Genomic DNA, 22,960 nt, shown 5'->3' on the forward strand with positions numbered 1-22,960 from the left:
GAAACAGTAAACTTTTGCTCACGGGTGCTGTATGCCGGTTCACACTGAAGAGACATAATTTGGTGTTTCTCTTCATCCGTCTCCACCGTCAGGTTCGACAGGTACTGCTTCACTTTCCTTGCCATCTGAGCGTCCTCATAGAGCTTTTTTGCATTAAGAAGCGAACTGCGACGCACTCGCTTCTTATGGGCTCCACCCTGTACGTCCAGCATGTTGGAGTTGGTACTGCCCTGACTTAGAGACCTGGAGGAAGAGGAGGAGCAAAGGAATAAAAAAAAGAGGAAGGACAGTTAAGGCAAGCGAGATTCAGAGGAATTGCACAAAAGATCAGGATGAGAAGCACAGGATAGGAAAGGAGTTCAGGGAGGTGAGATGAAAGAGGTTGAAGAAAAAGAGGGATCAAAGAAATGATGTAGGATGAAGTAGGATGAATTTAAAGAAGGGTGAAGATTTTGTAAAGCATGGGATGAACAGGAGATGAGAGAATATAATGTAGGAAATGTAGAATAAACAGAAAAGCAATGCAGCAGAAAAGAGGAAAAGGGTTGAAAGAGGGAACAAAAAATGGTATACAATAATTCTAATTAATAAGGCATTGTTGTTTTCTTACCAAATACTTCATCTACAACAAAATGTGTCATCTGCCTTTGTGTATAGCACTGTAAAAACGGGACCATGCATTTGGGAGGGAGTTAGCTGTCACTGGTATGCCATGCTATCACAGTACAGAACAGCAGAACATTCTGTCAGATGGAGGCAAAAAGGCTTAAGATGCACAAGATTCGATATGGGGAATATTATGCAGAGATGCAGATATGAACATACACTGAACTGGAGTCCAATAGTACCTGTGAATACTTGGAACGCTGTGTTTTACCTGCCCTGGATTTGCTAGAAGTTTTATCTGATTTTCTGTATTATCTAGTCACGCTTCACTAGTGTATATATATAAAAAAATACTGTTAACTGAAGTAAATCAAAAAGGAACAACACCTACTAAGATAGATGGTACAAAAGGCAGGTAAATTCAGCTTCTTTTCTTCTTCCGCTTGTGTTACTGCTTCATTACACAATATGTGACGTTCATAAAAATGGCTTGACATTAAATGACATTTATGTCATGTATGCTTTCATCCTTCATCCTTTTCAGCATAAAAAATCATCTTCATAATACCACAAGTCAAACATTAAAATGAAATAAAAACTAGAGTTTAATTTAAGCAAATTAAACAGTTTAATTTGCTTACATTTTCGGATGTCTTAAATAATGTTCTCTTTCAAGAAGTCTAAAAAATCAACATAAATAAAATGTTTTTATCTTATTGGCAGGTTTTGTGGTTCCATTATCTTTGAGGATATTTGGTTTTGTAGTTATTTACTCTTTACTCAAACTGAACTAAATAAATAAATAAATGAATAAATAAGGTCAAAACTAATCAAATAAATCTGTGATGCTGAACAAGAAAAAGAGAGAAATTATATCTACAGACTTGATTATTCTGCACAAATATCTTTAAAATTTTCACTTTGCAAATGCAATGAGGTAAAAGCAAACGCTAAGTATTATCTAAAGCTACTATGAGACTCAAACATCTTATGACGAGGCAAACAATTAATGGGTCAATGATGGGTTTTAGGTGCATGAGCACTGCAAAATGGAAGGGTTAATCACACGCACAGGCAGACACACACATGTACATTCAGATGAGGTCACATGCGGTGTTTATGGTGGGCATGATGCAGCGTGGATTCAGTTTTTATGATGGTCCGGACCAGTACCAGGACAAACTTACCCTAAACTCTTCCACCTCTTCTTCCTGCAAGCAAGAGGCGTGAAGATTGAAGCGTGACTTAAAGACAAGTTCAAGGGTCAGGGGAGGAGGAGGAGGAGGTGGAGACAAGACTATGTAGAGGTCATGCCACCACAAACAGACAGGAAATGATTGAAGATGGGAGGACACCAGACACAGGACATCTCCCCATATCAACCTGAATATAGTGTGTGTTTTGGCCTTGTGCATCTCACACTGATAAACAAAAAGGCCTTGTGTCGTCATGTGGCTTCTTTCAGAAACATTTGCTATTGGTAATATTAACCCTTTAACCCTTAAGACATTATTTTAATGAAACAGGCTGCTTGGAATTTGTGGCTGTAGAAGTGCCATAAAAACTGCTGTGAGTATATGCTTGCGCTCCTTTTCTTAAGTCGTTTTCTATAACTGAAAAAGACAGAGAGGAATTTAAGCTTTACAGGTTTTTACTAAATAAGGCACTCAGAATGTACATCAATAAGAGATTTAGGATGTTGAACATGAACTGTGAGCTGGAACACACTGAACAACAAGTATGTGAATTTTGGCCCAGTAGTTTTTTGGGGGGGGACTCATTTTTTTTCTCTAAGTCAGTTCAGCTGGTTTTTGGCACTTGGTTGAACTCCAAAAAGCAGTTACACAGTAAAAACTCTGTAAAAACATAGTTAAAAAAAGTAAAGGAAAATTATGACAATACTGCAAATACTAAAAACAAAAAACAAGGAAAAGGGTTTAAAAAAAGCCCAATATATTTATAATATTTTTATAGCGAGTCGGTCTCACTAACTCCTCTGAGTTTTGCCCCCCAGTACACATGCAGAGGGGGGTGCATTGAGTATGCTCAGACGTCTATGGAAAATACAAGGTCTATTCTCTCAGTGAATTTTGAAATTTTTCCTGTTGAGCAAATGGTTGAATTTTTATGAATATTCAAAATAAATCATGTCCTCAGAACGTTCACCACAGATATGTCAGGGGCTAAAGGGTTAAGTTATTACAGGATTTTGGAGTAGAAATACAATAAATTCTTCCTTTAGAGTTCTGTCTAGATTGCAGAGCTGACAGTGTAGTATGAAGGAGGTGTCTGCAGGGGGCAGTCATGCACCGCAGCAGTGACACGCTGTGATAAACACACAAACTCAGTGATACAAATACTACACACTGCGGTTGGCATCAATTCTACCTCAGCTGCAGTCGATCCACGGCTTGTGTCCCCGTGTCGATACATTCCAACAGAAGAATGCAATCGAAACACAAAGACGCTGTGGACTGGACAGGAGGTGAATGGGAATTGATTGAACCAGACCTTGAGTGTGTTTGTGTGATCCTGATCCTGGTGGTGAAGGATCCAGGTTTGGTTTGGTGGAGGAGAGGTGCAGTAGGAATTCCCCTTTTTGCCCACATTTGTAGACGTGTGTCTTTTCTTAAACCTGGAGTCTGTTTGGTACACCGGACTGTGTGTGTGCTTTCTAAGGAAGTACTGCCAGTCTTTGCTACAGTCTGGCTGATGGGAAACACAAACAACCACTTTCAAAGATACAGATATCTTCTGTTTGGAAACACTTCTGCGTGAATAAACCAAAACACGACTTGCCATACTTGTTCATAGACAGTTGAGTGAAGAATGAATGTGCTACTGTTTCATTATAAACATTACCCATTACACTGTCATGTCTCAGCTAAAAATCCACCTGTAGGTTTCCGAGGTCAAACAGCCCTAGTCTGGTTGTGGCCATACAGTTGTTTTTGCTTTGGGAGAAAAATGACCAATACAAGTACCTCAGCAATAGCAATGACAACAGACACCAGAATTCTCTAAATGTTAAGGTAAGGAGGTTCAGTGCTTCCTTTTGTGTTTCCTTTACATAATGCTATCCCTCAGTTCCTTGTGGCACTGTTTGACTGTTCACAAATCAGATGATCAACATGACTGACGGAGAATACAGATCATCATGAAAATAACCATTACATCTTAAGCATTTTCCATCTAATATGTTCTGAGCTTGTAACAGCATGCTAATCCCACTGCTGAAGTATGAAAGTGTAGTAACTTTAACCTGAACTAACCTGTGCTCATTTTGCAGGACTTAATTCTTCATTTTATTGTACAGCCAGTTTTTAGAAATATCATTTATTAATTGAACTCCAGTCACATGTGGATTAATAGTAATACAGGTTAAAGTGGATCACCTCTTCAGTCAAATTAGACTAGAAGGAAGTACATTTGTGTATTTAAATTTTTACCCTGATGATGTTTTCAATACTGAAACAAAAAAATTGGGTACACGTATACATGCAGTAATTAACAATTATTTTCATACATGTCCATCAGTATGAGTAGGCAGAGGTGTGAGCAACCACTTTCAATGTCATAACCATTTCAGGTCAGTTTCTGACTGTATATCTGTTTATCTATTTATTTATTTAAATTCCAAACTTGGTGATGAAGTCACATTTTTCTTCAGGCTGTCAATTTTTATAACTGGCATGAAACAAAACAGAATGCACAGGGACAGGCATCTACAATGAGCTCTTAGTTGTTAATTTTCACATAATCATATAGTTTAATCTAAATAGAATTTTTTTCCCCCAAATTCCTATGAATTCTTCTTCACATCAATTACGTAAAGAAATTTTCCTTCAAGGAAACATGTTAAGGAAAAGATATCAGATGAATGTTTTGACTATTTGACCACAACTTTAGCATTCAGCATTGCACTGTAGAGAAAATGTTGAGGTTAGGGCAAAGGCAAAGGTTTTTTGGTAAAGCGAGGAAGAGTGTATACACATTAAACCAGGGATGTTTTAGATTAACATCAATGATGCCATCTTTCTACAGAAATTCTACAAATATGGGATATAATAGCTTTACTGGTAATTGAAAGCAATGAAAATGAAAGCGACCATATCTGTGAAACTGGCCCAGCAATGATTTTCAGATTAAACAAACATTTTCAGGTTCTAAAGGCAGTAGGTTTTAGTTGTTGTGTCTGATAAACCAACCTCTGTCTGAACATGAGAGCTGGGTCCATGTTGGCCGACGTCATCCGCACCACATGTCGGATCTCCTTGGCGATCATCCTCAGCTTCTCAAAGTTCACCAGACCATCTACGCTGGAGTCGTTGCCTGAAAAGGGGAGGCGGGGGGGTGAACAAAGGTCGACGTGCACAAACACAAGATACATGCATAAACAATGTAAACAGCTTCATCACTAGAATTGAGATCAAATATTCATTTTTTGAGACTTTTGTAAAAAATAAACAAATAAATAAAATAATTAAACTTGATTCACCACAAAAAACTCTCCTTCTTCTATTTAACACCTTGTCTGAGATCACTGAGATCTAAGTGGAGCCTTTTTTTCCATTCAAGCGCTTGAAGACCCACTTGACATTTTTTTCAACTTGCACAAGTCGGGAAACTTTACTTTTCACTTTTAGCATAATCAAAAACAGATGTTTCCCAGAGATGAAGAAGTTAAAAGTTTGTGTAGTTTTGACTTGAGTTAGTGTGATGTGTAAAACATGAAAGATGAGGAAGATGTTAGCAGAAGTAAAACTCCTGAGTGAACCTGAGATTGACCCTTTACACCAAAGAGAGGAAGTAGAAATGATCAAGCTGAAAAGAAATGGCTTGCGTTTTTATGCCATTACTTAGAAGAAATGTAGCAAAATGTCAAGAACTGAAACAAAGATAAATCAGCTTTGTACCTTCGTGTAAGAAGGTGAGGTCCTTCTTGACGACGGGGAACAGAGGGATGATGGGAGGTTGCATGGTCTGGCTGCTCAGGACGTTGCGGTACTTGGCCATGTTCCTGGATGGATCAAAAACGTCCTGCAGGTCCCCAAACAGTTTCTCGTACTTGCTGGGTAATTTCTCCCAGGAACTCCGTAGTCGAGCCACTGGAGCTAAGTTCAGACCGCTGTATGAAGAGAGAGAGAAAAAAAAAAAGAAGCGGAGATGCTGTGAGTGATGAGGACTTCTAGTTCTGTTTACACACTGCATATGAGTGGCCTCATAGCATAACTGCCTAAGTCATACACTATATAGACAAAAGTATTGGGACACGTGGAATTCAGGTGTTTCTTTTCTAACAGGGGTCTGGGATACAAAACAATAATGACAAAATATAGTTTTATATTGTGATAAATATCATAATTATTATTAATATTGATGTTTATATCTCAAATCAGCATGAACAGGACATTTTAAGAGCTGTAGACATGATGTGTCCCACTATTTTTTGTCCATATAAACATCAATATTTCCTTTTTAAATTTAATGGGAGATTTTTCTTCCTAAGTGAGATATGAAAAAAGTAGATGGTTAGTTGTGGTAGAAAATTATCCAGGCAGAACATTTAAAGTCAAAGTCATGGATAAAAAAATAACACAATCAATGCTGAGAGAAATTAAGTAAAAACCATCTCTGAGGTATTTTAGAAACAAAGATAACAATTTAAACAAAACTAACCAATGCAATGCAATGAATATTTATCCCAAAATAAAACTATATTATGATATTTGTCATTGTTTTGTATCCCAGACCCCTGTTAGAAAAGAAACACCTGAATTCAAAGTGTCCCAATACTTTTGTCCATATTATGTATGACTTAGGCAATTATGCTATGAGGCTAATACATTCCAATCAAAACCCCACTGTGACATTTACACAGTACCTATTTCACCAGCTTGCCCTCTTCAATTAGTGAAGACCATTTTCCAGAACACAGGACCCCTCGTGAATATGTGGGTTCAGAGCAGATTCGTTTGGATGGCAGATAATTATGACTGGTACTGCATTTATTTCTGCTCTCCTCTCCTCTTCTGTCATCTGTCTATTTTCTTCCTCCTGCCAATTTATAACTTTCCATCTAACTTCTGCTTATTCGATCTTTTCACATGTCTGTTTTTTCTCTTTTGTCGTCTGGTATTTTTTCATTTCTCTGAACTCTCGTCATCTTTTCACATCTCTGAAAGTTGGTGCTGATGAGGGTCAAGTCAATTCAAGGAACTTGTGGTAATGATAGCAATGTAAAAAAAAAAAAGAGTTTTTCTGGGTTGAAAAAGTGTCAGATTTATTACTGGGTTTACTAGGACAGCTGTATGAACCTTGTGTCATTTTGCCGCTCACAGTTCAAACTCATCAGGCTTTGGTAGGAACATAAGGTGAAACAAGATAAAATAAAATAAAATAAAATAAAATAAAATAAAATAAAATAAAATAGGCATCCAATTCCATTGTAGTGATAACATTGCCCAATCTAATACACACAATACTAAATAGTGAAATGAGAAAATATGGGAAAAAATACAAAATGTAGAATGTGACTTTGTAAATACAGCACAATTAAGCAAAAATACCAAACAAGCACAATCAACTCTGACATCTGGAGATCCATTTGAAGTTTAAATAAATGTTAGAACATGACAAAGAAGTATCGCTCCAAAAAAAGGGCCAAGTTTGATCATTTTCACGTCATTTTTCAACAATTTATTGTAGATTTTTGGCAAGATGGACAGTTGAATTTCAGTTGCTATTTAACTGTCAGTTTTAGTGTGTAATTCTGAAGGGTTTCAATAAAGCTGCAGGATGAGTTACATAGCGAAATTTGTGCAGCAGATGATAAATAAGATAAATGTTGTCCTATTGTCTAATTTGTACCCTACATATCTATAGTCTTTTGTTTCAGCCTAGTAACCATTTGTTTTACTCTCTTTATTCATTTAACAGTTTTCCAGATACAAATGCCACTTGATGGTATTACTCGGTCTATTTCACTTGGCTGGAGTCATACAACACAGAATCAGTCTTTAACAATTTGTCAGTGGATTTGGCCATTTCTACATATTTGGCTGAGTCCTGTATCAACCATAGTAGGGCTTCAAACTGCAGCAGATGGAATGACTGAGAGCCTCATTATATGTCACACATACAGGCTGGCCAAATGCATCATAATGAGAACACAGAAAACCAGAGAACAGATGTGAATAGACACCCACATACTGTTAGTTCTTTAGCTTTCATATCTATAGTATATATGAAAGCAATAACTGCATTGTTTGGGTAACTACATCAGTAATTTACTATTTGTAGTTTTTTTTTTTTTTTTACTTTTTAACATTTTGTATTGTAACAGCTCATGTGTGTTTGGTTTTAGCTTTTGTGCATCTCCATCTGTGCAACCTATGAACAGGTTCTCTTTCGCTCTCTAACACATAAACACACATTGCCGTGATCGTACTGTCTCCCGGCAGGTTATGCATCAGACAGAAAAGCCATATGTGAGAAGACGCCCTGCTGTGCGGAGGAGTGCGAAGGGGTACGGAGGTCAGACACTTATGTTGTGAAGAGACGATGCACATGCTGCTAGGCTTCTTAACCTGCGAGTCCAGGCGGAAACTTGACACTGGCTCTGTCCCACATGACCCTGAGTAACAAGACGACGGCCGAGTATGTTTGACTCGGCCATTTTAGTTTAATGCATTCGCACTTTTTTGGTTTTTCTTTTTTAAATTATTTATTTATAGTGTAGCCAGCCTCCAGGGGAAATGTTTCAAGTCTCAGGAGAGCCGTTGTTATATAGAGTCTATGATTTTAACACATAAAGTTTGGTTTGATTTTGTGCATCGTAACACACTTTCTAATCTCTGCTCTGGAAGTTTGACTCAGTAGGTGAGTGAGCGGTCAATCAAAACTGTTTTTATGTACGAGGCTGTAAGGTTGTTTATCTCTGCTGTAAAGTCAGCCATTTTACCACGGGACTGTATGGAGACTGATTCTCCTTTTAGAGCAAGACTCAAGCAGCCAATCAAGAAACTGCAGGTTCCATTTTTCAGCCTCAGGGTTTAGTGCCTGGTTTTGAAATGTAAGGTAAAAATTAACTTTTTATTAAATGTGATGTCTCTCCAGCTGTTTCCTCTCCATCCACCGCCCTCATATAATAGTCTGAAAATACTTCATACTGAATAAGCAAACACATTCCAAACACAGGATAGGATATATGCTCCCATATTTAGACTCGTATGAACAACTACATAATGGAATGCTACTAATTGAAACTGAGAGTAATACACACAACTATTGCAGATTTTAACCCTTTGTAGCAGAATAGCTGTGACATCCTCAGCTGACCTTAACAGCAAACCACAAAGTGCAAAGGAACATGAATTAATAACAACAAACCAAAAGTTGACCATTGCCAGGGGATTAGTGTTCTGAAAGCTATAAATTTGCCAAAGCAGAGTATGAGACACAAAGCTGATTCAGTGAACGAGCAGAAGGGAAGAGACTGGTTCTCTGGGGGATGTGGACTCAGAGACCAGTGGCTAAAGCTCATTCAGCACATAAGCTGTCAGCAGGAACTACACATACCATACACGATACACGCAGCACGACTTCAGTCTGTGACTGCACTGTCTGACAACTCAAGAGGGAAAAACTAAAGGAAAAACTAGGACCACTGTCCCTGTATCTCACTGGCATTTTCTATCAAGAATTAATAACAACTTGAATTTGCGAGGTTATCAGGTTCTGCCGCTATGTTAGAGTCCTGTGGTCTAGATGCAGGAGATTAATCTCTTAACAGTCCAGTAGTTTCGTGAGAGAAGATGTCTGGAGAAATTGCTAACGAAGACGACAACGAAGACAAGCACATACACACACAGCATCTTCACAATAGTTTATGACCTATCGGCTGGTGAGCAAAAAATACATTTAACTAACACAGAACACCACAAAACACACTGACACTTCAGACGTCAAACCCACCTGATGATTGCAAACATAGAGTTGAAGTTCTTGCACTCCCTACAGTGCAGGGCAATCTTGATGAAGTGTTTGATGGTCTTCATCCTCTTTAGGGCATTTGGCTCCTTCAGGATCTCTGAGGCAACCCAGAAGGTCTCCTGGTTGATCACCTCCTCAAATTGTTTCAGATTACCACTTCCTACTGAAGAGTCCAGCTTAAAGAGGTCGTCAACATACCTGGAAACAAAGACAAAACAGGTAAAAAAAAAAAAAAAAGATCTCTTCCTTACATCAAGTGGTATTCACATCTACTCCACAGTACAAGTCTTCATGATAGTGAGAATCCAAAAATATTAAGAAATTAGAAAGTTTAAGTGCTCATACTCTGTGGACTCGATGTTTCTGAAGAGTTCAAAGTCTCTCATGGAGAGCTGCGCAGCGACTTCCATGGTGCTGAGCTGCAGCAGCGAGATCTGACTCTCTCTGAGGAGGTCCTGAGCGTCTTCGTCTGAACATAGTGTTTCCGTCTCCATGTTATTCTTTAAGTAGTATCTACAGGGAGGACAGCAGCAGAGGGGAAAAAGAATGTAAGAAATCTCAGTCTCTTCATCTTAATGAAAATATTTTTCATCAAAACATTATTAAATCTTTTTAAAAAATGTTGTTAAAATCCAGTGGAGTAGGGATTTACCTAGAGAAAAACAGTTTCAAACTATAATATGATGCAATGTCAAAAACTATTTATGTTATCCTTAACTATTTTATGTAGAGGTCGAACATTTTATATTCTTAAGACATCTCCAGACAGTTTACTGAGGCTATCATGATACTTATCTATTACCTATACAAAACCTGCAAAACAAGAAGAAATTGAAGAACAAGAAGGTTAGATTAACTGGCATTAACCCTTTAACCCCTAACGTGTCTGTAATGAATGTTCTGAATGTATGATTTATTTTAAATAGTCATACAAATTCAACTGTTTGCTCAATAGGAAAAAATTCAAAACATGCTTGTGCTTTCCATAGACATCTGAACATGCTCAGTGTACCCCCTGCTGCCTGTGGAATGGGGGGTAAAACACAGAGCAGTGAGTGAGACTGACTCACTATAAAAATAGACAGTTTGTGCTTTTTTTTTTTTTTTTTACTGTGTTTTTACTGTGTAACTAACTGCTTTTTGGAGTTCAACCAGGTGCCAAAAAGCAGCTGGACTGATTCAGAAGAAAAAAAAAGCCCAAACAAAAAAACCACTTGGCCAAAATTCAAATACCTGTTGTTGTTCAGTGTGTTCCAGTTCACAGTTCATGTTAAACATCCTTAATGTCTTATTGATGCACGTTCTGAGTGCCTTATTTAGTAAAAAAAAAACCTGTCAAACTTCAGTTCCTCTCTTTGTCTTTTTCTGTTAATCCACCCTGTTTTGACACGGAACACAAGCACATACTCACAGCAGCTTTCATGACACTGACACGGGTGCAAATTCTAAGCAGCTCTTATCATTCAAATAATGCCTCAGGGGTTAAAGGGTTAAATATACACAGTAAAAATATGCATAATCAGAATCATGTTTATGAACATGATTCAAAGATATGCAGGATGTGAAATATTTTGACATTGCCATCATTTTCCAATAAAAATGCTGTATTTTTAGAGCTGGCAAACTACATCTGCATCTTCAGTACATTTTGGTATCCTCAGATGCTTGGATATTGCCTGCACAGACAGACAGGTGGGTGGGCATGATCTAGTTTTTTCAGCCAGCTGTAACAGCTTGGGTGAAATCTTTTAAATTCTGCTCTCATTCACATATGATAGACACTGATAGTTTGGAGCCGTATTTCATGGGAATAAAGAAAGAGCTCTTGAGAGAAAGAACAGGTGGATGAAATGGATTTGTCTTACCTCACTACCTGCCTTCATGTTTATACACCTAACCCCTTCCCCTGACCCACGTCTCTACTCTGACAAAGCAAAAATATATCCAGTTGAGAAATGCTGCATCCTTGATACCACATAGACTTAGTGTGTGCAAAGTGTGTGGCCTTAAAGTATCTTGTATTAATGTGAAAAGAGGGCGAGAAATAAGAGCTACTAGACGAGATGAGGTTATAGGTTTTAAACAGCACAAATATGAAACAAAAGAGAAGTCAAATTATTCTTTAAAATGTAAAAAGAAAGATTTACACAGAGGATATTTATTAATACTGATAAGGTAAGAGTTTTAATGAGGGGCAATGTGGTGCACAATTTCTTAATGTGTGACCGCTGAGATCACAGTTTCTTTGATGCGAAGGCCCTGGTTTATGGTCTACAACAGGGGGGTCAAGCATACGGCCCCTGGGCCAAAACCTGCCCGCCAAAGGGTCCAATCCAGCACAGTGGGATGAATTTGTGAAATGCAAAATTTACACTAAAGATATTACCAATCAAAGATGTCAAAGTCATTTCAGTTCAGGTCCCACATTCAGACCAATTCAATCTCAAGTGGTACAGACCACTAAAATATGATCATAACAACCTATAAATGATGACACTGCATCTAAGTGAATACCCCACTCACCCCCCTCTATGGCGGCCATACAATGCAACACCTCATCCTTCAAGTCAATGTACGCTTTGCTCATTCTTAGCTTTTTAGTGAAGAGAATATTAACTGTTAACTCATTTCCACGCAGAATAAAGTAGAAGTTCATTCTGCGCTACCACTGAAACATGGTGGATATTGTATTATATCATTATCTTTGCAATTGGATCCTGCTACATCCTACACATCTGACCTTTAAATGAAAGGCATAAAGCACAAAAACATATAACAATGTCGCTTAACACTGTCTATATTACAGCTTTAACAGAAAAAAGCTTCATATTTTTATATTTCTGTATTACTTATTTTTCAAGCAGTACTCTACGACTTCATCTAGTATGCAACTTTAAATAACAGGACATCATTTCTTCTGAATTCTGCTTTCTACTTGCAGATTCTAATTTTGTGTAAACAATTGTAGTTAAACGTTTCTCCAAAGCAAAATGTAATTCCATGATAAAACACTTAGTTGTAAATAACATTAACATTCTGTGTAAAACTGAAACAAGGCATGCCCTGTCTCTCTCTCAGTTAAATACATCTTAAAATAAAGGCCTTTGGGTTGTTATGCAGAATTTTTTTAGGAAATAAAATCCATCTACAAATTAACTGCTGCCTCTCTAATGTGTTACTTTGGGGCAGACTGGGATGTACCTGAGAGTGACTGATCGATCTGAAAACCACTGACTGATTTATCTCTGAGATTAAAATGTGTTATACTTGATACTGAATATATCTGGGTTTTAAATAGTTGGCAAGGGATTTTTAACAAACATCCTTACTCTGTGTGAGATTACAACCTAACATCACACAGAGAACAATTAAACAGCTTTGTGCTTGGTCTACTATATATGCAATTTAATACTATGAGAAAGGCTGGATACTGGCTTTCACTGTCCCCTGTCGGACCTTTCTGTCAATCACCAACAGTAGATAGACAGGGGAGGCAAGATTCATGGAAAGAAGCAGAGAGTGTGTGTAGATACAGTATTGCTTATGTTGAATATCTACTGCAAACTGTGCTGAGTACACTCCTGCTGACACTGCACCATGTAAATGTATATATGTGAAAACACCGGCATAAACACCAGTGGATCTTCTCAGTATGTCAGGAGTGTCACAAGATGAATGTTTCCGAGATTTGGTCATGAAAGTGATAAATAAGGTACGTGTAAAGAAAAGAAGACATTAAGAAAACACAGATTAGAATTGATTAAATGTGGTATATATGTATGTGTTTTTATTGATGTGTGATTATTTATGTGGAAGGTGTCCATCTCCATGTGGATGTGGATGTGGAAACGCGAGCATGGATGAATAATTCCAGACGTGCCATGCTGTCTGCAGAGGCCTCTGCCCCTGACAGACGATGAAAAATGTATGTTAACCTAGTTGGGAGAGGACAGTTGTGGGACCTCAGAAGACGAGCAGAGAGAGGAGAAAACACTAGGGGGAAAAAACTGGGAGAGAAGTCGTTTTTTACAGCAACAGCCTAAGTCCAATTACCCTTCAACTCTCATCTTTAAAAAGCAAATATGCCTGGCATAAAAAAATACAGGGTCTCTGACAGGGAATACATAAATAAATAAATAAAACACTGGTGGTGGTCTTTTGGAGCAAATGGAACAGAAACAAAGACAGTGGCTCTAAGTCGTCCAGGTCCAAGTAGATCCACAACGGGTGTCTAACTAGTATCGTAAATGGTGTGAACTATAAAGAGCTGTGTTCATTTTTTTACTTGGACAAACTGCTGATTTTTGTTCCTCTGATGCAGGGGTGTCAAATATGCTGCATGTGAGCCAAAACTGGCCCACCAGAGGTTCCACACCCGCCCATGGAATGAATTTACAAAGTGTAAAAATTACACTGAAGATATTAACAGTCAAGGGTGTTGAACTCCTTCTAGTTCAGGTTAAACATACGGGCCTATTCTGAGCTCAAGTAAAATAATAGCATAATAACCTATAAATAATGACTCCAAATTTTCTTCCTGGTTTAATGTGTAAAAAATAATATATATTATGCCTATAAATAATGACAACTCCAATTATTTCTCTTTGTTTAAGTGAAAAACATAACACTAAATTATGAAACTATTTACATTAACAAATTATCCTTTAACATTGAAATGCGAATAACCTTAACATATATGAACAACTTGAAATGTCTAAAGAAAATTAAGTGCAATTTTAACAATATTCTAAATGTTTTGTGCCTTTGGAGATCCGATCCATAATGCACATGTATGAATTATAAGTTGAGGCATAATATTGTTAAAATTGCACTTATTTTTCTAAAGAAACCTTAGTTTTTTCAGGTTGAGTTGTAATTCTTTATAGGCTATTATGCTGTTATCTTACTGGTCCACCCCACTCAAGATCAAAATGTGCGCTACTGATTGTCGTCATGGAGACAGTACACTGGGAAAACTGCTCTGGGATACGCCAGCAATAATGGCAACAGTGCGCTGGAATGATCCAAATACAAGGAAATGTAACGTTGCAAGGAGTTTTATCATAGAAGGTACTGCATGACGACTCCTTGTGGCTGGCCCCAAATCATCCCCTCCTTCATCTAGAAGTTCTAAAATGGTATTAATGGGTAGGCGATACGTCTCAATTATTTTTTCTTCTGTCATTCCAAAAATGTAGATGTGAGCAGCAAAGAGTTGCTCTCTACATTGCCTTTGGTTGTGCCTATGCCGCCTCCTCACTACAAAAACTGCAGCCAGTTTTGCACAAAGTTGTGCCAGTTAAAACCTGCCTTTCAGGCATGCTAAATACAAACGCAAAATCAGCCAGGGTTGGTGAATCACATTTCGTGTGCTAAATAAATATTTGGATCTATTTCTCCCAAAAATTTTGCATATTGCATATTCATCAAGGCAAACAAACTAAATGGGTTGTGAGAGCTATTTTCCCATTTGAGAGACACAAACCTCGGTGTATCCTGTTAGTAGATAAGCTTCAACGTGTTTTTGCATGCACAGTCAAGTTTGCACATGTTTTTACATGTGCAAACCTTTAGTAAATCAGGCCCTATGTCTGAAGTTGCGTTCAAAGGTTTTATCCACATACATATGTACATTAACATAAGATTGTTCAGCTATATTCCTGATCTTGCTTGTTTCGATCTTTGTGTTCATTTCTCATCTTCATTCTGTGCTTGTTTATCATGTTTTTTTGGTTTTATGTAGATAGTTTTTACATCTTACAGAAAAGGGGGAAACACATAACTGTGGATTGTCTGGTCTTGCTTAAAAGTTTCTTCAGCTATGTTACACAAATGAAGAAAAACATCCCCACACTAAGCAATCAGTGCCATCCATGACCATGTCCTTTTCACAGTTTATATATTGTACTAAACTTCTTTGCAGGGTTGGGAGATCCGTTTTGAAATGTACATTAACAGTACAGACAGATACAGCCAATGGATTTGCGTATTTGCACTATTAAACACACAATCTTAGATAAAAGACACCACTATTTCTACAGAAGATCCTTATTTTTTGCATTAAAATAATGATCATAGAGTGAATAAACATTTGTATTTGTAAGGACAAAAAAAAATTAATCACCCCTCATTAAAACAAGATTTAAATCCCAGCATGCAGGTTATCAAACATATGTCTTCAATCTTTTGTCAGACCAATTCAATCTTGTTGTATAGATAGGGTATACAGAATTAGAAGAACACCTGTAGATTTGCATGTTATATCACAGATCTGTAGCCCAACATTCGTAGCATCAAACCCTGGTTCTCTGCATTCCAAATGGTACCACATCCTTGGCTAAAGCTAAGAGTGCTTCAATCACCTTCTACCTAATTTGCATTATGTTGAACTGTCCAACACCTCAAGGTATACTGCTACTTATTGTGCACTGTTCATCACTTTAGAGAAGAAAAAATGTGAAGTAAGTTGTCCAATTAGCGGAGCAGTACCTACAGCTATGTACAAATGTAGCACCTATCCAGGTTTATTTATAAAATACTCATGAGGTTATCGCGTTAAGATCAGAATCAGGACAGGGATGACATAAAACCATTTGGTGGGCCGGTTTTGGCCTGCGGCCGTATGTTTGACACCTGTGTCTTAACATTCACATTTTCTGAGATACTGAATTTTGGGTTTGCATTGAGTAAGTTATGATCATCACAATGAAAAGAAACAAACACTTGAAATATCAGTCTGTGTGTGATGAATCCATGTATAAAGATGTTGACTTACTGAAATAAATCAACATTTTGATAGTAATTTATTGAGATGTCCCTGTATGAAAAAAGCTTCTAGTATCATCATGAACTACTTATGAATGAACTTTAGGTGCAACATTTCTTATGATTTTCCTCATAACACTGACATTTCACATATTGTTTGCGTCTCTTACCTGCCGTTGAGTTGAATGCGATCTGCCAGTTTGGAGAGCTGGTCAGGTAGACGCCGCTGCTTTATGACTCCCTCTGGGCTAACAGACACCTCACAGAGGGAGTAGGTCTCTGGCGATGCGAGGAGGCCAAACTCATTGACAGTGTGGGAGACCACATCCTTGGCAGTTGTGTCCTTACTGATGATAATGTAGCAGCTCTGTTGGTCGGCCTTGAACACCCGAATCACCTGGTCAGGGATGTCTGAGAGGGACAAAACAAAAGAGAAGAGCTGTTAGTAGATGCATACAGTACACTGCATCGAATGCCAGAAATGAAATAAAAGTAAATGTAATGACGACATAAAACAGAGCTAAAAAAGTAGTTTGGCAAGGGTTGACATTCAATTTTGGCTTTCAGCAATGTGTTCATTTAGCAGGCCTTGGCAAGAATGCACTGGGTTTATGGTTCCTCTATTTCACTTTCCATTTATCGTTTCAGTAACATTATTAGTGAGTTTTAGAAGACCAATGTTCATTCAGGTCCTATATATGTTGTTACCTTTTTGAGGAACATTCAACATTAGAAGAACGCTCCATGTAATTAACCACAAAACATAAGACAAACAAGTAAATGCAAAATGCATGCAATGTAATCTAAATGATTTACTAGACTGTTATGTAAGACACTAGTTCAGTTCTTAATGCAAAAATACAGTAATGAATAAAACAGTATTGTCTTGAACTGAAGCCTTTTTTTTAAAGATTAGATGACACATAAGATAAGATAAGATAAGATAAGATAAGATAAGATAAGATAAGATAAGAAATTGCACAGCTAACAGCAGCAACACAGAACAAGCAAGTGCAAAGAAAAGAACAAGTAGAAAAAAACACAAATGAGTGAAAAATGAAATACGAACAGAAAAGAAATTTGGTGTTTAGAGAAAAAAAAAGCAGAAAACACTGCAAAACAAATCTGTTTAGTGATCGACACACAACTTCAAGATGACTCATGTCTAAAAAGCCTGTTTCTAGAAGAAAACACACTGTATTCAGCCTCTGATAGACTGTATTTTCTTTCTAGGACGGTGGAGAAAAGAAAGTTGTTTTTTGCTTCTTTGGTTTGGTGCAACCCAGTCAATATGTGCTGTCAGTCCAACAAGTGGCATCTCTGGTTAGTACAGAGGAAATCTAGATAGAATGTTTCAATGGAAATATTGACATTTGATACAATATATAGTATACACTGTATCATATAATGTATTCCTGTATCCATACTTTGTGCAACCTCTAGTACAAAACCTTCTGACTCCAGATTTCTGCAGCAGCTCATGCTGTGGAGGCTGACAGTGACTGCATGCGATGTGTGTGTTAAATAATGAAAATGTTCCCCCTGAGTGAAATACTGCATTAAGGATCCTTGTGTTGGAGTAAAGGAAGAGGGTACGGCCCATTAGCCACAGGCAGCTGAGGAGCTTTACAACAATGAGTCATGAACGCTGCACGGTGACAGGTGGAGAGGGAGTCCAACAGCCTGGATGAAGCTGTCATAGAGCTGTGTGTGTGCGTGTGTGCGCGCGCGCGCGCGTGTACGTGTATGTGTGTGCGTGCAGTGCAGTCTTTACAGTAGGTAAAGCGTTTGTAAATGTGTCTTTGACTAATGACTTGGTGTTGATCCAGGGTAAAACCTGCTCAGTCACAAAGCCATTACGTTCATCCTCACTAACATGGATCTGATCTGTGTTTGTATGCAGCATGTGTGAGTTTTTAAGTGACTGATTGTGCTTATGTAAGAATTGCTTAGTGGCCTTTATTATTATTATTACCATTACAGCAGCATGATAACACAAATCGCTGGAGACTAAGTCGATAAAAATGGCATAAGTAAATGCATTTTTAATCAATCAATTCAGGTTGTTCTGCACACACAAATATCCTCATATAGCTTTCAATATGATGTATAATGAATAATCTTCTGGAATCACATTGTTTTGGATGTGCTTCTGTGTGTACCATTTTACATTTATCACATGTTAGCGAGGATTTATCACAGCATTGGATTTGTTTCTATTTCCATGCATCCAAAGGTGGTTATTTTTTCTACTTTGGCACTCTAATTATGAATAATCTCCATGTGTAATTGGTGAAAATCTAAAATAATCAGTCTTTGTAATTTTCACTGACCCTCAATATTGATGTTAATCTCTGTTGCAAATGCAGGTTTTCCATATAGAACACCACTTTCTATACTTAAATGCAACTATACAGCGTTATTTTATATGTGAGCTGCTTTTTTTGTATCTGTCAGTTCCATAAATTGTGGTCATAGTGATGTTTCAGGGTTTTTCTTGATTCAAATTAATGTACAGGTTTGCACCATCATGGTCATATGTACTGTATCTTCAGCTAAAAGTGTATTTTCATGACCATATGATTCAAAAATTGTAAATCATCACATCAAAACAATATGCTAATATTTTTATCATTAGTTTAAAGCTAAATATGAAATAATCGGGGAAAAACATTAACTCACTATTTCATCTCCATATGTTCAGATATTTATTGGAAGTCGTGATTAAACCATCATGGTAAACCCTTTCTACACCTTTCTATACCTGTTGATGTTAGAAAATATGTTGTTCATGAAGACTCTGGACAGGTAAGACCTGAATGTGGTCAAAATTTATGGAGATAATTATCTATAAAGGAAAACTCATATGTTTTTGACTAATGGCCCAGTATCTCACCGGCATGCTCTATTAAGAATCAACACCCAGTTGAATGTGTGAGGTTGTCAGGTTCTGCTGCTAAGTTAGAGTCCTGTGGCCTTGATGCAGGACATCAATCTCCCAATAGAAGTGGGTGGTACTTTCACTGGAGGATAACTTCACAAATTAAATGAAAGTCCATATATGACTTCCTATCTCAATGGTAACTATATTGATATCTCTAACTATTTACATGTTATAAGCCATTAAAATATGGTCCATCACAAGTAAAGGCAATTTTTTAAAATTTTAACTTTGTAGACATTGCCCCAAGGAAGCTCTGTAAAAAATTTGAAATGAATCCAACCAGTAGTTTCACTGGAGAGGACGTTTGAAAAAATTGCTAATGAAGATGATAAGAACCAAGACAAAGACAAAGCAGGACACAGCACTGAGATAGACAAAGTCAGATTTGTACATACGCAGCATTCCCTATGTGCTTTCTGTTCCTGTAGAAGATTTCCTTTCTGTTTCTGTGCACCAGGGCTAAGTGCGAGCTAAATGCTTTGTGTCTCATTAGCTGTGATTTGTGATGAGAGAGTGGGAGGATCTCTGCTAAATAGCTGGCTATCATATCTATGAGGCCTAATCATAATTAATCCTCTGGACAGGCTGCGACCTGAACAGCACACAGGCGGACGATCACCAGCAGTCCAGCAAAACATCCAATCAATTATCGTCTTCAACAAGGTATCGCTCATTGTTAACACCAGAGAATTTATTTATGGGCTGAGGCTGAACAGGGTTTCTACAGGAGGGAAAAACTGTCCTCTCAGGTTTGTGCAAACACAGCACAGATGAAGACTTTACATAAGCCATGCTCAGCCTCCTTTCTACCGCTACCAGAGCCTCTCCCAGTCACTATCACAGAATCAGAAGACATAAATCACATGTAAAAACATCTGGAGCTGTGGAGTGGGAGGAGGTGAGTGGAAGAGGATTGAAGGTTAAACACCCAGGGGCTGCATCACAAAGCACAACTAAAGGGTTAGAGGTAACTTAATGTTTAACCCTTAGTTTTCCTTGTCACAAAGGTGGTTTACTTCTTACTGGTAAGTTGCCATGGTAACTGATGAACTTAACTTGTTTTGGAGCAGTCACAGCAAGTTTAACATCAATTACATCAATATTTCTGTAAGATTTAAACAAAGAACAGCTCAGTGATATTGAGAAACCCAATAGAGAGTTTGATTATAGCACTAAACCCTTGAACATGTTGATCTTACATACAATTTGAAGTTGTAAGTAGGCTTTACTTGCCACTTTAAAGTCTACTTTTACATTTGTACTTAGCATATGCCTATAACTTTTAATAGAACAAGGGTTTGACTGGAAAGAAAACACTGGAATGATCTTATACGCCACCAGAATACATCCAAGAGCTCATTCATTTAAATGGAATACACAATTCTAATTAGAGTCAGATCCACTTGTGCCTTAATGATGTGATAGTGATTGGAATATTAACTTACACTTTCACACAGTGGGTGGTTTATTGCCAGCTTTTCCTTCCAGGCTTTGGCTGCATCTGCTGTGCTGCTTTTACGATTATTATACATATTTTTTTAATTCAACCAATTTGTTTAAGGTTATAGTGTGTTCTTCATGTGACTGTACTAGATGTGTCCACTTGTTACCAACTTCCATTTCATATGAACATGCTCATTACTAGAGTAAGAAAATAAGTTGATAACCACCATTGTACCAAAACTTGTAACAAGACATGACTGTTGATGTTAGGCTTTGTTAAAACAAGGGTATGCTGAACATGCTTTATAGTATATTGCCATTTAAATTTGTTCTTGCTTAAATAGCCATTTTACTTTTATCAATTTGTTACATAGGGAACTGTTTCTATTGTATGGATCTGGAAAGCAAAGCTTCTTGTTTTTTAATGAAAACGCCACACTTTTCTCATTTAAACCTAAACTAAAAAATGCAAGTCAGAATAAAAAGAAAGCACGCTAACAAAGCTTAAATAAGAGCCTGAAGGATGCACATCAGCATTCATATCACAGGATGCAAAAGGTGCAAAATTAAGATTAGGAATGAAAAATGTTGACTGGAGCAAAACCAAACAGCAGCATTGTATGTATTTATACTTACAGTAAAGTCCCAAAGCTTGGCAAGCAGAGGGGGGAAATGGAGAGAGAGAGAGAGAGAAAGAGAGAGAGAGAGAGAGAGAGAATGAAAAACAGTGAATTAAAGAGAATCAGAGAGAGAGGAAAGCACAAAATGACAGCATGGTGGTTGGAAACATCATGACAAAAAGAGAAAACTAGAGGGAAGACCCACAGAGTTTCTACTGTTGCCTTAATCTGTTCATCTGTGGGAAACCAGAGAGGCTGAGTATGACTCATCATGTTGACACTAAAACATCTGTTTAAAATCACAGTAAGAGAAAGGATCAGGGGGGAAATGCACAAAGAAACCAAGGATCTGAGAGTGAAGCTTCAGTTAGAGACATAAGTATATAAAGGAAGAAGTTATACACACAGACGTGAAGACATGTCGATTACTGATGAATTATCTATGAGTCTGTTACAGAGGCAAAAAAGGCATCTATTTTCCAGGAGCTTGAAGCCATATCTTGCTTTTTCTTGGTTTTCATTGACCAAATGTGCACAGTAAAGCAGAAATTAGTCACATTCCACATGCAGAGTTTAAAGAGTATTTGTGATATTTCACTAGCATATTAGTAGATGACTCATATGTAGATACATATAAATAATCTGTTGGATGTCATGTGTTTCCATAAGTGTATTTTATCTGCAAAAATTCATAGCTGCTTTAGGTGTTTTCTTTACTTTATGTGAAAAAGAGTAAATGTGCATCATGAGAAGTTTTATGAACAAATAACAAATCTGATATAGTGAACATTTATAACAGATTTTATGGAAAGGCAAATGCACTTCTTCATCATTTCATCATTTTTTTATTTTTATTTTTTTTACAGTTGTTTCTGTTATTCAAAATTGTGCTGCAATTGAAGCACATTTTATTTAAAACTGTTCTAAATTGCACATTTAACTCTGAACATGCTATGTTAAAATGTCCCAAGAACTCTAAACTCTATCTCACCAAAAACTAACTAGAAATGAATTTGTAGACATTGTGTTGGTACATGTAATCCGTGGTTTATGTTACAAACTCAGTGAGGACTACAGTATGTGCAAAGTACAAATCAGTTAAATCATGTTATCCTGTTTACTGCTTTTCTGTATTTTCCAATAAACTGGGAAAGAAACTGTCTTTATTACAAAAAACAGGGATTTGCAGTTTGAGGGCATGTTCATAGAGTTTTGTCCAATAAAAGAGGACTCTACATCCTAACATATTTAGATGTAGTGACTATAATTTAGTAGCAGAAGTGGAAAAGTGAGCCTCCTGTCCTTATCCCATGCTAATGTAATTACAGGTAAAGGCTCTGGTGGAATTACAAGCTCTGCAGAGCATCTGGAAAACATAGAATTTCAGTTAAGCAGCCTGTTCTCCCATTTACTATTAAATCTAATGGAAAGCCGGAGCAATGGGACAGACCAAAGGGAAACTTGAGCTAATGGTGGATGATTCATGTGGCATAGTTATTGTGTGTTGGTACTCTAGTCCAATGCATGTGATGCACAGGTCTGCAGACTAGAAATCTATGTGCAGGTGTGTTTGCATGTGCACGAATGT

General features: G+C 37.4%; 1 protein-coding gene across 3 annotated transcripts in view; it reads right to left on the reverse strand.

Moving 5' to 3' along the window:
• Positions 1-22,960, reverse strand: part of rapgef6 (Rap guanine nucleotide exchange factor (GEF) 6) — a 132,855-nt gene that overhangs the window by 17,771 nt on the left and 92,124 nt on the right. For 2 of the 3 annotated variants that reach the window (XM_030153332.1, XM_030153333.1), the window contains 8 exons: positions 21,389-21,403; positions 16,536-16,776; positions 9,946-10,113; positions 9,583-9,798; positions 5,523-5,734; positions 4,815-4,938; positions 1,794-1,817; positions 23-243 (listed from right to left, as the gene is read on the reverse strand). In XM_030153332.1, coding sequence (XP_030009192.1) covers positions 23-243; positions 1,794-1,817; positions 4,815-4,938; positions 5,523-5,734; positions 9,583-9,798; positions 9,946-10,113; positions 16,536-16,776; positions 21,389-21,403 — 1,221 coding nt within the window. The remainder of the gene's footprint in view (positions 1-22; positions 244-1,793; positions 1,818-4,814; positions 4,939-5,522; positions 5,735-9,582; positions 9,799-9,945; positions 10,114-16,535; positions 16,777-21,388; positions 21,404-22,960) is intronic. The other variant, XM_030153334.1, reaches the window with a different exon arrangement.

The sequence above is a fragment of the Sphaeramia orbicularis genome, chromosome 14, assembly GCF_902148855.1.
Source record: "Sphaeramia orbicularis chromosome 14, fSphaOr1.1, whole genome shotgun sequence".
NCBI lineage: Eukaryota > Metazoa > Chordata > Actinopteri > Kurtiformes > Apogonidae > Sphaeramia > Sphaeramia orbicularis.